Source organism: Thamnophis elegans, chromosome Z, assembly GCF_009769535.1.
Source record: "Thamnophis elegans isolate rThaEle1 chromosome Z, rThaEle1.pri, whole genome shotgun sequence".
NCBI classification, from domain to species: domain Eukaryota; kingdom Metazoa; phylum Chordata; class Lepidosauria; order Squamata; family Colubridae; genus Thamnophis; species Thamnophis elegans.
Window position 1 is genome coordinate 28565996 of NC_045558.1, and position 13288 is coordinate 28579283.

General features: G+C 36.2%; 1 protein-coding gene across 2 annotated transcripts in view; it reads left to right on the forward strand.

Annotated features, from left to right (window-relative positions):
• The window catches only part of PLXDC2 (plexin domain containing 2), a 276086-nt gene that overhangs the window by 162273 nt on the left and 100525 nt on the right, over positions 1–13288 (forward strand). For both annotated transcript variants that reach the window (XM_032237801.1, XM_032237802.1), the window contains exon 3: positions 11929–12075. In XM_032237801.1, coding sequence (XP_032093692.1) covers positions 11929–12075 — 147 coding nt within the window. The remainder of the gene's footprint in view (positions 1–11928; positions 12076–13288) is intronic.

The window sequence follows — 13288 nt, forward strand, 5'->3', positions numbered from 1 at the left end:
TTCTTTACTTTTAGCTTTCTCTGTTTTTTTTCTTACTTTATATTAATTTGCATTTGATTCCATCTTTAATTTTTTTAAATAATAATACTGTGTGTTTTGTGTGTGTGTGTATGTGTGTGTGTATAATTTTATATATGTATGTATGTATATATACATACACACACACACACACACACAAATAATGTATGTACTGTTACAACCAGGACCAAAATAGCTATTAGATGGAATATACATTGAATGTTAAAAAAAAAAAAGGAGAGAAGAAAGGAGGGAAGGAAGGAGGGAAGGAAGGCAAGAAGGAGAGAAGAAAGGAGGGAGGGAAGGGGGAAGGAGGGAGGAAAGGAAGGAGAGAAGGAGAGAAGAAAGGAGGGAAGGAAGGAAGGAAGAAGAAATAGGATTGTTGTGTAAAAAAAAATCCTTGTTGCAATGCAAATTTTTGAGATGTACAAAAAATCAGCCCAAGGTAAATCACTATATTTTTTAATGTTTAATATAATATAAGCTGTACTAATTAATATAAGCTGTACTAGTCAATTGAAAAACAAACTGAAATCTTTTAGACAAAAGAACAACAACAAAAATGGAATAACAATGGAAACAACAATAACATGGAAACAATTCTAAAATGATTGATCGTGGTCTGGTTTTTTTACACCTCAAAACCTGGCATTCTAACAGTAGTATGTAGATATGTTATATCCAGTGACTATCTAGCAAAAACTGAAAGTTATTCTGGAGAGCCTATTGTGAGTGATAGGGTACCTTGTTTAATTACCATTTGAATTTTCTGATTTTATAGAATTAGAATGTTATATATTTTATGTTGTGCCATAGATCATTGATTTGAATACTTGTATTTAATTTAATTTGTGCACCACAATCCCATGATTGTGTGGTGGCAGGACAGACATTGAGATCTGCTGTTTATAGGGGTCAGATGCTTATGGTTTTTTCCTAACTGTTTCATGCATACAAAATAAACTCAGCTGACAAAGTCAAGCTCTAGCCAAATTGAAAATCTTTTGACACTATAAGTCTATGCGCCATATAAGGTATTTCTGGAGCATTTCCAATCTGATTGCCAGTGAATATTATTTTCAGTTCTTTTGTTTCCCTAGTACCTATATGCTTTTACAAAGTGTTATATTTTCCTAAAAAGGGGTTAAATAGTTTCACACGGTTGTGCTTATTTTTCACTGTTGTGCTCTCTGGGTAGAAATTTGTTTAAAATAGAAAGAGTAGCAAAATTCCAGTGCAGCAGCTGAATATATAATTCAGCTCAAGAAATTGAATAGATGTTAATAACTAAATGGTGAATGAGAATGTTCCCCCAAAAAGCACTGAAGTTTTATCTCTTTCCTTTTTTTTCCTTTTCCTATTTCAGATGTGGGAAATGTATATGATGGAAAATCTAAACAATGAGGAGATGAATCTAATTTGCACATTGGAGCTCAGAATTGCAACTTTTTCCTAAAGTACTGGTCAATCTAATGACAGCTGATCTAATTCAGTAGAAAAATGAATATTAATACCAGATTCTGTAATTTTTCAAATCAAATTTTAAAGAATTTATCTGCAGTTTTTACATGTGGGTTGTAGTCAATAGTAAATATTTTCAGTAAAAAAGTGCTGCTTTTTACATGAACAAGATTTTTCTTATTAACATTTCCAAGTTTTGTGATTTTTCTATTAGTAGCTGTGAAGGAAATATCACTAACTGAGGATTTCTATGCAAAAAAAACCCTCTCCCAAGCCATGCAGATCTAAAAGGTAATTTATGAATTACCTTGAAAAGGAAATAAATCACCCAAAAAGAGACTGTATATATCAGTGACGTGCAGGCAGGGGAGGCAGGGCCTCACCACTGTCATCATGAAAAGAAAAAAAAAATAAAAGGAAAAAGGCTGAGGTAGTTGCTGCCAGAGTCACAGTGGATGACACTGCTTAGTGCTTAACTGTTTAAAAAACCTCTAAAAAAGTGCCCTCTACAGGGAGTGGCAGGAGAACGAGGTGCCTCATTTAGTCTATCTTTATGATCACTCGAGCAGAGTTAAGTAAGGGTTAAAAGGTGAAAAATTCCTTATGTAGATGAGGCACGTGGTTCTTTTGCCTCCTCCTGTAGAGGGCACTTTTTTAGAGGCTTTTTTAAACAGTTAAGCAGAGTCATCCATTGGGGACTCTGGCAGCAGCTAATCCAGCCTGACCTTAGCAGCTCTTGCCTTTTTCTTTTTACATTTTCATCATGGCAGACAAGAGTAGAGTTGAAATTCTCTGTGAAACAGCTGGAAAAGGTATGTGGGACAGAGGGAGGAGTAGGAATTCAAAATTAATGTAATTTGTAAGTAATTGTATTATTGTAAGTAATGTGTGTGTGTGTGTGTGTGTGTGTGTTGCTTCTGCTGGCGCACGGGCTGGCACTTTTTTATGTTGGACATAGTGGCAGGGCTTTTGGACATACGGCAGGGCGGCTTTTGCCTTTAGCACCGGGGCGGCAGAGCGGCTTTGTTTCCATCCAGCATTGATTCTTTGAAGCTTTCCATAGATCCTCTCTGCTTTTAAATCTTTCTTTGGTCTAAGGAACTTTTTCCTCTATGGTGGACACAGTGCCGGGGTATCCAAAAGCCTCTATGGTGGACACAGCGCTGAGGCTTTTGGACGTCCAAAAGCCCTGTCGCTGTGTCTGCCCACCATAGAGGTGGGACACATCCTGCCTCTATGGCGGACACAGCAGCAGGACGTCCAAAAGCCTCTATGGCGGACACAGTGGCAGGGCATCCAAAAACCTCTATGGTGGATCTGTATGATCATGAAAGGATTGTAACATTTTGAACCTGAATGTTGGGCATTATTCATGAAGGTGGTTGGGATTTAATTACATGATACATGATACAAATTAAAACATTATATTAGCTGCAATTTAATTATGCTTTGAGTCTCACCGATAATGAAAAAAGTATCATAACATTTGAATGCTATGCTAAACGTTATATACTTGGATGGATCTGAAATGGATTTCTTCAACATTTTCCAGACACATTTGAATTACCATATTTTTGGGGGTATAAGACGCATCTTTTTCCCTCAAAAAAGAGGCTGAAAATCTGGGTATGTCTTATACACAGAATACAGAATTTTCTGCCTCCTGAAACCCTGCCCCTTAAAAATGGCCATGCATAGCTTGTAGGAGGCTTTCAGAGAGTTTCTGGGGGCTGGGGAGGGCAGAATGAGCAAAAAATGGGCCGTTTTTTGCTCAATTTTGCCACTCCCTAGCTCCAAGGAGCACTCTATAAGATTCCTAATGCACTTTTTTTGACCAAAACCAGGCCCATTTTTTGCTTGTCCCCCCTCCCCAATCTTCCCAGGAACACTCTACAAGCCTCCTAAGGGCTATTCATGCTCTTTTTTAAAAAATAAAATTGGCTCATTTTCACGAAAAATGGGTTGTTTTGGGGAAGTTTGCAGAATGCAAAAACTTTTTTAAAAAAAATTTGCCTCTTCAAAACTTGATGCTTTTTATACTCCGGTGCGTCTTATACTCTGAAAAATACAGTATAGCTCATTTCATTCTTGGGAGATAGTAAGGTGACTTCATTCACCATGGCTTGCCCAATTTTCATCTTCAGTGTACTGCATAATTTTACTTAGTAGCATCAGTTAAAAATATTGTATATTGTTTCCTTGTATGTAAAGTAAGAGCATTTAAAGCATGGAAAATCTAGTCCATTGACTTGGCTATAATCATTATGCCATTGAATATACCCCAACCTAGGTTGAAACTAGCCAAAGCTAGATTTTGTGCAATTGGAAAGCTTGATTTGTAAATAATTCAGTTGAGAACTAATCTGATCTAGTGGTTAAGGCATCTAGCTAGAAACCAGGAGATTGTGAGTTGAAGTAGCATTTTAGGCATAAAAGCCAGCTGGATAAATTTGAGCTAGTAAACATTTCTTCAGCTCACCTAACAGGAGTGTTGTTATGGGAAAAAATAGAAGAAAAGGGCTATTATATTCACCATATTAAGTTATTTATTAAGATAATAAAGGCAGGATAAAAAACATATAAATACGTTATGTAAAAACTGCCACTGGATCTGCTCTTCTGCTTTCTATAAAGTCTAACATTGATATGGAATAAGTAGCAGTATGGACAGTGCTTATCACCATAACTCAGTTGCATGCATATAAATATTCAGAAATCTCCATGCTTCTGTTATTTTGAGTTGGTTATTAGATTCAAAATGATAAGAAATTTAATCCAAGTGAAAAAAGTTTTTTTTTAAAAAAATAATAGAAGTCTACATTTTCCAATATTAAATTTTCATATTGTCTCTGTGCATTCATCTGTGCATGTCAGATAAGAAGTTTTGGACATCATAAGCTATCAGAGTTGCTTATAGGTTTTACTACAACATAAGTGCAGATGCTAAATCTTCTGCCCCTGCCCTTTAGCTGTTTGTCTCTTTGTGTTGTGACTGCTTATAGTTTAGCTGTCTTCAAAGAGAACACTTCCCAGGGTTCTAATTGGCTAATACCTTATACAGTGTCATTTTTCCAACAGCATTAAGATTTTCTGTTTTGGAAATCTTAATAATGTACATAGCTGCTCTAAGTATTCTATGTCAGAGAGATGTTTTGCAATAGAGTTTCACTTATAATAAATCTATCAGATCTATATTTCCCAAACTGATATGTTTAGATCACAATAACTCACTGGATTTTATATTTGCACTACAATTATCAGTACTTGAAAGTTGCAGTACAGTTTAGACATAAGGGAGGGAAAACCCAAGATCCTTTTGGAGAGGAAGGAATATTGCAAAACATACTGGATTGAAATGGGTGGAGATAATAGTTGGTCAGTGTGAATAGATAGGATTACACCAAACAAAGTCTTCATTGAAGTGTTGTCACTGCAGTCTAATGATTGACCTCCAAGTCCCAAAACAAGGCTGTAGGGAGAGGACAGAAACAATCTCTTTATTCCCCTAGGCTTATTGCAAAAAAGGATAATTTTATGAAGCCAAACAGAATTTTCATGTTCTGAAAAAACAACAGACAGATTAAAATCAAAAGGTAACATAATATGAGTCATGATAAAAACTAAAACCAGGAGCATAGATAAAGTAGGACATTTGTTTTTTTTATTAATACTATACATGAATAAAACATGACCACAAATCTTACTTAAAAGTTAAAAATTTAAACTGTTAGCCTCCTAGTTGCACATAACTTGAAATACACCAGTTCAGTAATTTTGCAGATTATTCATAATTCCCTAGAAGTAAAATTCCAGAATGGAAAGTATATCATTGTCCTCTGGCTTTAAACTTTTTGTACAGCTGTAAAAACAATTCTATTCCAATAGACATTTAGATACTAGTGACTTTTTTGTTTTGGTTGGATTTTAACTTGGGTTATATTTTTAAGGTATTTTTAATTGGAAATGTTTTAATTCTTAAGAATTTTTAAATGCATTCTGTTGTTGTAAACCACCTGGGTAAGGAAGTTATTACTCTGCAGATGTGGAAATTCAACTCCTACCACCAACAAACATCAAGTGTGTCTGTCTATGATGGCCCACACATGGACAGATATAAGTTCTCCATTCTTATACTAAAACACCATTGGGCAATGGGGGAAATCTAAGAACAAGAAACATTTAACCCTTTTATTTTACATTATTATATATTGTATTCATCTATCATTTGGGTGATAAATGTGTAGTACAGATTATGTAAAGAGTCAAAACCAGGAATATTCCTGTTTAAGGATATTATTCAACAATTTTCTTATGGAAGTTACATCAGCCTTTGATTCCTTCTTAACCATGTAGTGATTAATTTTTACAATAATAAGATTGGAAGAGACCTTGAAAGTCTTCTAGTCCAATTCCTGCCCATGGAGATTCTACATCATTCCAGATTTTTTTTCAGACTTGATGGGATCGATACACAGGACCATAGCAAGAACAACTGAATAACAGAATAATAGAGCTGGAAGTGACTTCAGAGGTCTTCTAGTCCAACTCTCCAACCAAGCTGGAGACCCTATACAATTCAAGATGCTGTCCGATGTCTTTTTTAAAAATCCTGAGTGATGGAACACCCACAAGTTTGGGAGGCAAGCTGTTCCACTAGTTAATAATTTCACTGTCAGGAAATTTCTCCTTAGTTCTAGGTTGCTTCCCTTCTTGATTAGTTTCTATCCATTGTTTTTTGTCCGCACTTCAAGTGATTTGATAAATAATTGACTCTCTTCTTTATGGCCGCCCCTCAAATATGGGAACACTGCTATCATGTCACCTCTAATCCTTCTTTTCCCTAAACTAGACATGATGAATTCTTGCAACTGTTCTTCATGTGCTTTAGCCTCCAGTTCCCTAATCATTTGTGTTGCTCTTCTCTGACCTCTTTCTAGATTTTCAATATCGTTTTTATATTGTAGCGACCAAAACTGGATTTCAAGTGTGGCCTTACCAAGACATTATAAAGTGATACTAACACTTCATGTGATCTTCATTCTACCCCTCTGTTAAGCAGCCTAGGACTGGATTGGCTTTTGGGGCAGCTGCAGCAAACTGCTGGCTCATAATTAAGAGGTTGTCCACTAGACTCCTAGATCCCTCTCGCGGTTACTGCTATCGAGTTGTTTTTTAGTTGTTGTTTCAGTAGTTTTATCTTTAGACCAATAGCTTATTTACTGGCTCCATGTTTAGTGAACTGAAATTCATTTTAAAACTGAGCAATTATTCCCTGCAGATTTCAGGCTTTTAAGTTAGATGGCAGATTTAATTTAGTTTGTTAATTTTCTGATTTCCTCATCTAGATTTTATTTTTAAAAATTGCCTCTAATAATCCAGAAAGATACAGAATAAAGGCCCTGAAAAGATAGGTGTTAGAGAGAGTTCCTGGTTCAGGAAGACTAACATATACATTTTAAAGGACAGCTAAAGATGGGATTACTTATGTAGAAGACATGTTATTCTACAAAAGAGAAGGTCCACTGCAAGAAGGCTACCTTTTTGTCACTGCCAAATGATAATCTATAGGTTATGACACAGATAGAAGTACTTTCCTGAAGAACATAGGTGCGCAGCACAGTGAGTTCCTCCCGGTTTGACCCAGATCAACTGAACTGGTAGTGGCAGTGGCAGGAGGCTCCACCCACCCACCTGGACACTTCTGCACATGTGCAGAAACTTCTTTGCATGTGCAGAAGCGTTGCGCATAAACATGAGCACGACCAAATAAGTAGCGTCGGGATTTGAAACCGACCTCTGGTACTCAGGAGGCTAACGTAGCTGAAGGCATTCTTCAGGAAATGGTTCTGAATGATTAATACCACACTTGGATGAGTAGTTCCCAGCTTTAAAGATTAAATAATTACATACACCGGAATATCTTGCATTGCCTGGGAAACAACAGGAAACTTGGAAATATATAACTTAATCTTTCATTATTATTAGAAGTCAATGATGGCCCTAGTAGTAAAAAACCTAAAATGTTGAAGAATACTTTTGAAAATAAGACAAAACAAATCAGTTTCACATGCTGAAATCAACAGTTGCCAAATACAACAGGGTTCCACCACAAAACTGGGAAGCCCTTATCCGCGCCGACATAAGTGTGGAGGCAAATCCGCGCCCGTCCGAAGCGCTAAGAAAAACACGACCCTACCACGATGACATAACCGCGGAGGGCAAATCCGCACCTACCAAAGCACCCTAACCCTAAATCTAAACTTAAACCTAACCCTAAACCTAGGGGCTCGCAGGTGGGGCGGCGACGCGGGGCGGAGGCAGGCTGCCCTCTTCTTCCTCAACAACATCTCCTTGGACTTCGCCGGCCCCGGGAGAGCCTCAGCTGCCGCCGCTGCCGCATCCTCTGCCGCCGCCGGTGCCTCCCCCGGAGGAAGAGGCAGGGCGGGGGGTGTCGGCGGAGCCCCCGCCTGCTGCTGCCCCCCACAGCTGAGCTGTACCCTTCCCGCGGGCTGCTGCTGCTGGGCAGCCCGCTTTGCCCCATGCCCGCTGCCACTGTCAGCCCGCTGCCGCTGTACCTTTGGAGGTACAGAGGCAAAGAACGAAGCATGTATCAGCCACTTACCTTAATTTAAATTGGCTTTAAAGCGCCCTTCTGTCGCCGCGCTGTTGTCGCGGCGGTGATGACGCGCGGTGATGACGTCACGGCTTTAGCGACGCGGTTTAATCACCGCTATTTTGACGAGCGTGTGCCACGATACAACAGAGGTCAGTGTGATCCATCATCATAATCTTTTTACAATCCTTCACGTCTTGCTTCAAATGCAGCCTGGAGATACTGCAATAGTCATAGGTGTTAAAAACTATCACAAGTCACTTTTTCAGGCTGTTGTAACTTTAAACAGTCACTAAACAAACTTTTGTAACTTGAAGACTACCTTTACTGTATCTCTTTTACTTCAATGTGATTGATTTGATATTTTATTTCTAGCACCAAAATGCAAGTTACCTTTTAAGAATTCTCAGAATTTTAATAACGAAACCAAACATTTTATTAAACATTGTTTAGGTTACTATCATATGCCAAGGTTTGGAGAAAACTATAAATAAAATTCTGCCTCTCTCTCAAACAAAAATTAAAGAAACATTCATTGTATTGTTAATAATTTTATCTATTTTTAATACATACTATTCACATGAAATGAAATTACATCCATTGTATTGGCTTCTTTTGGAATTATCTATTTTAGATAGATAATTCATCTTCATCTTAAGGGCAGGAGCGAAAAAGTCATATCTCAAAAAATAATGTAGAATAAATTCATATTATAACTATATCACTGACAGATTCAGCTTGCTATGCATCCTAATACCTGGAATGGTTGAGTTCAACTTCCAATATTAGTGATAATCATCTGGAAGTATAAAAGTCAAAACTGGAGCAACCATAAAGAAAAAAAAGTATTTCTTCTGCCAAATTCTGCTCTTATTTTTGCAAAGAGAAAAGAGATGATTAGATAGATAGATAGATAGATAGATAGATAGATAGATAGATAGATAGATAGATGGATGGATGGATGGATGGATGGATGGATGGATGGATGGATGGATGGATGATAGATAGATAGATAGATACCAAATTTTTCAGACTATAATGCGCACTGGAGTATAAGACACACCTCAGTTTTTGGATAGAAAAATAAAAAAAATATTCTGCCTCTGCCTACCAGCCTACCAGCATTCATGGTATTCATCTGGCTAGCATCCTGTCAGTGTTTGAGAGAGTTGAGGACAGTTTGGAAACAAGCAGTATTTGCTGTATGAGCAACAAGGAAGAAGACAGCAAGGAGCCAGGGTGTGGCTTGTTCTGTACTAAAGCTTCTTGCTGCGCTGATATCTGAAACTAAAACTGAAAGTGAAACTTCTCTCCTCTGCTGAACTACCATGTTGGAAAATCTGCTTTCGGTATTGTATATTTACTTAATGTGTTATGTTATATATAAAGAGAAGTATAAAGAAAACTGCTAAATCAGTTACTTGTTTATGCTTTCTGAATGTGATTGCTACTGCAAACTCTGACATGTCTTTGCAACAAATAGCTCACAGCTAGGTTAGCTTCCGCACATTATTGCAGCCTGATTCAGCATGAGCAGCTGATTGGTGGGTGGACCAGTCTCTTGGAATACCCCCAATCAGCTGTTCCAGGCTGTGGGGATTGCCACAGACTATCGCCTCTTCCATGCCTCACATTTTTGGCTACATTCGGTGTATAAGTCATGCCCAAATTTCCCCCCTCTTTTAGGGCGAGAAATGTGTCTTATATTCCGGAAAATATGGTAGATAGACAGACAGATGATAGACAGACAGACAGGCAAATTATGATTAACCTGGCGAGTTGCCAAGAGAGCTTAAAATATTTGTATTTTTATTATCTCTCTTACAATTAAACCATATTGCCTGCATTGTACATAGCAGAGAGTTCCTGCTTCTTTGCATTATGACCAGATAGTGCAGTAAGGTGATGGCATTATTCCGAGAAAGATTGCAAGAAAAGAAATTTTGAGATAAATCCCATGATCATTATGAGAAACCTATTCAGTTCGCTGTCTTCCACAAAACTCTTCAGAATGATATATTTAAAGGGTGAAACAACTGCTTCTCAAAAAGTAGATGTCAGAGTTTCTTTAAGGTCACATTGTGTCAAAATGTGTATTATCTGGATTTTGTACTGCAATTGATTCCTATAAAATTTTCAAAAATCTCATTACCAAACTACATTTGGGAATGGAAAGTAATATGGATAGAGCTTAGTAATTTTTACAGTCAGACATCAAATTGAAGAAGTTTCTTTTCTGTAATATGGTGGCTGGTTACTTTTGTTTGTTTGAACTTTTGGTGAAATTTCAAACAAGATAAAGAAATTTGAGCAATTGATAACATTACAAAAGTCTGCATTACATACTTTTCCTAGTCACCAAAATGGAAATTACATTCTACAATAGATTTTAAAATATAAATTGGTATTTCTTTTGCTAAAATTAAATTGTTACATCTTATGAGCCTTTACAGATCTATATATAGTTTATGTTTTCACATACATTTTTCTCCAGCAGTAGTATTTGTGTTGAACCATAAAAATATTTGGTTTTAAACAGAAAAAGAGATTTTTTTAAAAAAATTTATTACTAGAAATTAAAATTTGATATGCTTAGGATTTAACAGCCATTTCTTGGCTCAGATAAAATTACAGGTAATCTGTGGGTTACTCCCATTCATTTGGTGAACTGAACAACTGGTATTTACAATTGGTCCTCAAGAGTTCCAATGATCACAGTGGCGAGATTTCCAACATTCTGTACCAAAAGTCAGTGGGGAAACTGGCAGGAAGTCAGAAGTCATAGTCACGTGAGGTCCTCAGCATTAAGTATGGCCCTTGCTTAACAGTAACTGCTAGGACTTCTGGAACTGCTATTGGCTAAGCAACACAATCAGTTTATAATTGTATCATTTAGGGATAGCAATTCCAGTTCCAGTTGCTGTAGTAAACTGAGAACTACCTGTAAAAACTATGATTTCCTGAAGACTTATTTTGATTCTTTAAAAAAGAATCGATGTGTGTGCGAATGTGTGTGTATTCAAATACACACACATATGTATAAACTTTTTAAATTGACATATGAATGTCCAAATATGTGCCCAAATATGCATGAGACACATACTCTTTGGTGTAATTCTTAAAATACTGTAAAATAATGATCTTGTTCATGAAAATTACTTTGGAATTATCCCTAATTTATCTGGGAATATCAATTACATTAAACAAGTAAAATGTCAGAGGGGGGAAATTGCAATATCTCTAAAGCTGGGCCAGCTGGAATGATCAAATCCCCATGGCTTTTCTGGAAACCATTAAGTAGCAATCATTTAAATTGCTGAGGGAATGCAGGGAGAGTTGAGAAGAGTCACCAACAAGTCCATGGTCTTTTTGGGTGACATTCTCCCTGAGAGCAATAGAGATTCTGGTTTCCCAAGTATTATTGGACAGGCAGATAAAACTGGGAATGGCAATCCCACTTTGCTACAAATATTTGAACAATAACAAGAAATGGCCCAACATGTTTGTAATGCACAGTTTAAATATTATATAAAACACAGCATTTATGAAAGGTAAATTGTCTACATTAAAACAGATTTCAGTTAAGATTTACCAATTACTGTATTTTTTAAGCCAAAACCACATTTTTCTGTATAAGTAGTTGCAGTTTAGTTCAAACTTTTAAAGTATAAAAACTACATTTATAAAATCACAAGTAGGGTATTTGTTATTCTTTTCTAGCATTTGATTTTCTGCTTGTCTATGTCATGAAAAAAATAACAGTTTTGTATCTGTTTCTAAATATTTCAAAAAAACCTCAAAAATAAGATCAATATGTTTGCCTTTTTCTCTCCCAGGAAGACATGGATCACAATTATTACATTTCAAGGATATATGGGCCATTTGATTCTTCCAGCCGAGATTTGTGGGTAAACATTGATAAAATGGAAAAAGATAAGGTGAAGATTCATGGAATACTCTCCAATACCCACCGACAAGCTGCAGTAAGACATTTGATATATGTTCCAATTTAATTCTTTTCTCTAATACTTGAATTACCTTTAAGTTACATGTCATTCATGTCATGTCATAGCATAGCATGTAATCAGAAATATTAATCTAGAAATCAAATCTGAAAATCTTTATCTGATTTTTGTCTTTTTTTGTAAAGAAGAAATGGTCTCATTTTATATACCTGTAGTAAAACATTTCATGAAGTTTTTTTTAATCAGATGAGCCTTTGAATTTCTTTTTTAAAAACTGCAGAAAGATTACAAAATGTTTTAAAAGCAAGAAATAGTTTCAGTGACATTCAAGTCAGCGGTTGCTGTGCCCTTGCGTTTGTTTGACAGATGAATTATAGTCTAAATTGACTAGCTTAACTGCCATATTTAGAACTAGAAAGAAACAGCCCTATGTTTATCCTTTACATTTGTATGAGCTGAATTTCTGAGCGCTATTAAACCCTTGTCAAAATATTATTGTTTTGAGTTGTTGATACTTGTCAAATGAGAAAGAGGTGACAGATGTAATTTTATTTCCGTATCAAAAATATGTCTTAGCTAATTCTGATCCCACACAAAATTCTTGTGTGAGGATATTAACTAAGCTTCTGATTTATATATATAATTCAGTGCCCCATTACTGCCAACTAGAATTCCTATCATTTTTCCATGTACTGAAAGCCACCAGAAAAACCAAGATTAGTCCTAAAGGAATCTAAATTCACTAGTAGAAATGGCAATTCAGTTGATCTGACTGAATTGATTCAAGCTCTCTCACTAGAGAAGCACTTGAATGTTTTTGAGAAGTCAGATCATTTTTGAAGGGTTTCACTAATAGTAAATATTCAGAAAATATAAGAAGTTGAAAGAAAGGAAGATGACTAAAGAGAAATAAATAATCCACTTAGATTTCTGCCCTTTGTTAGGTTAAAACAGTTTCCATGATTGGTAAACTCAACAACCACATGCCATGCTGACAGAAGCAATAGAAAAGATTCTAGAATCTGGAAAGAGAGATACCGTATTTATCGGCGTATAACACGCACCGGCGTATAACACGCACCCCCCATTTTAACACAAAAATTTGAGTAAAAATTTTTTTCATTAAAAATAAATGACTTGGAAGCTCGGAACTTAATGTTGGATTAAAATTTATAACATTAGAACATGAATTATAACATTAACTCCTCTTAAAAGGCAAACTTTCTTCTCT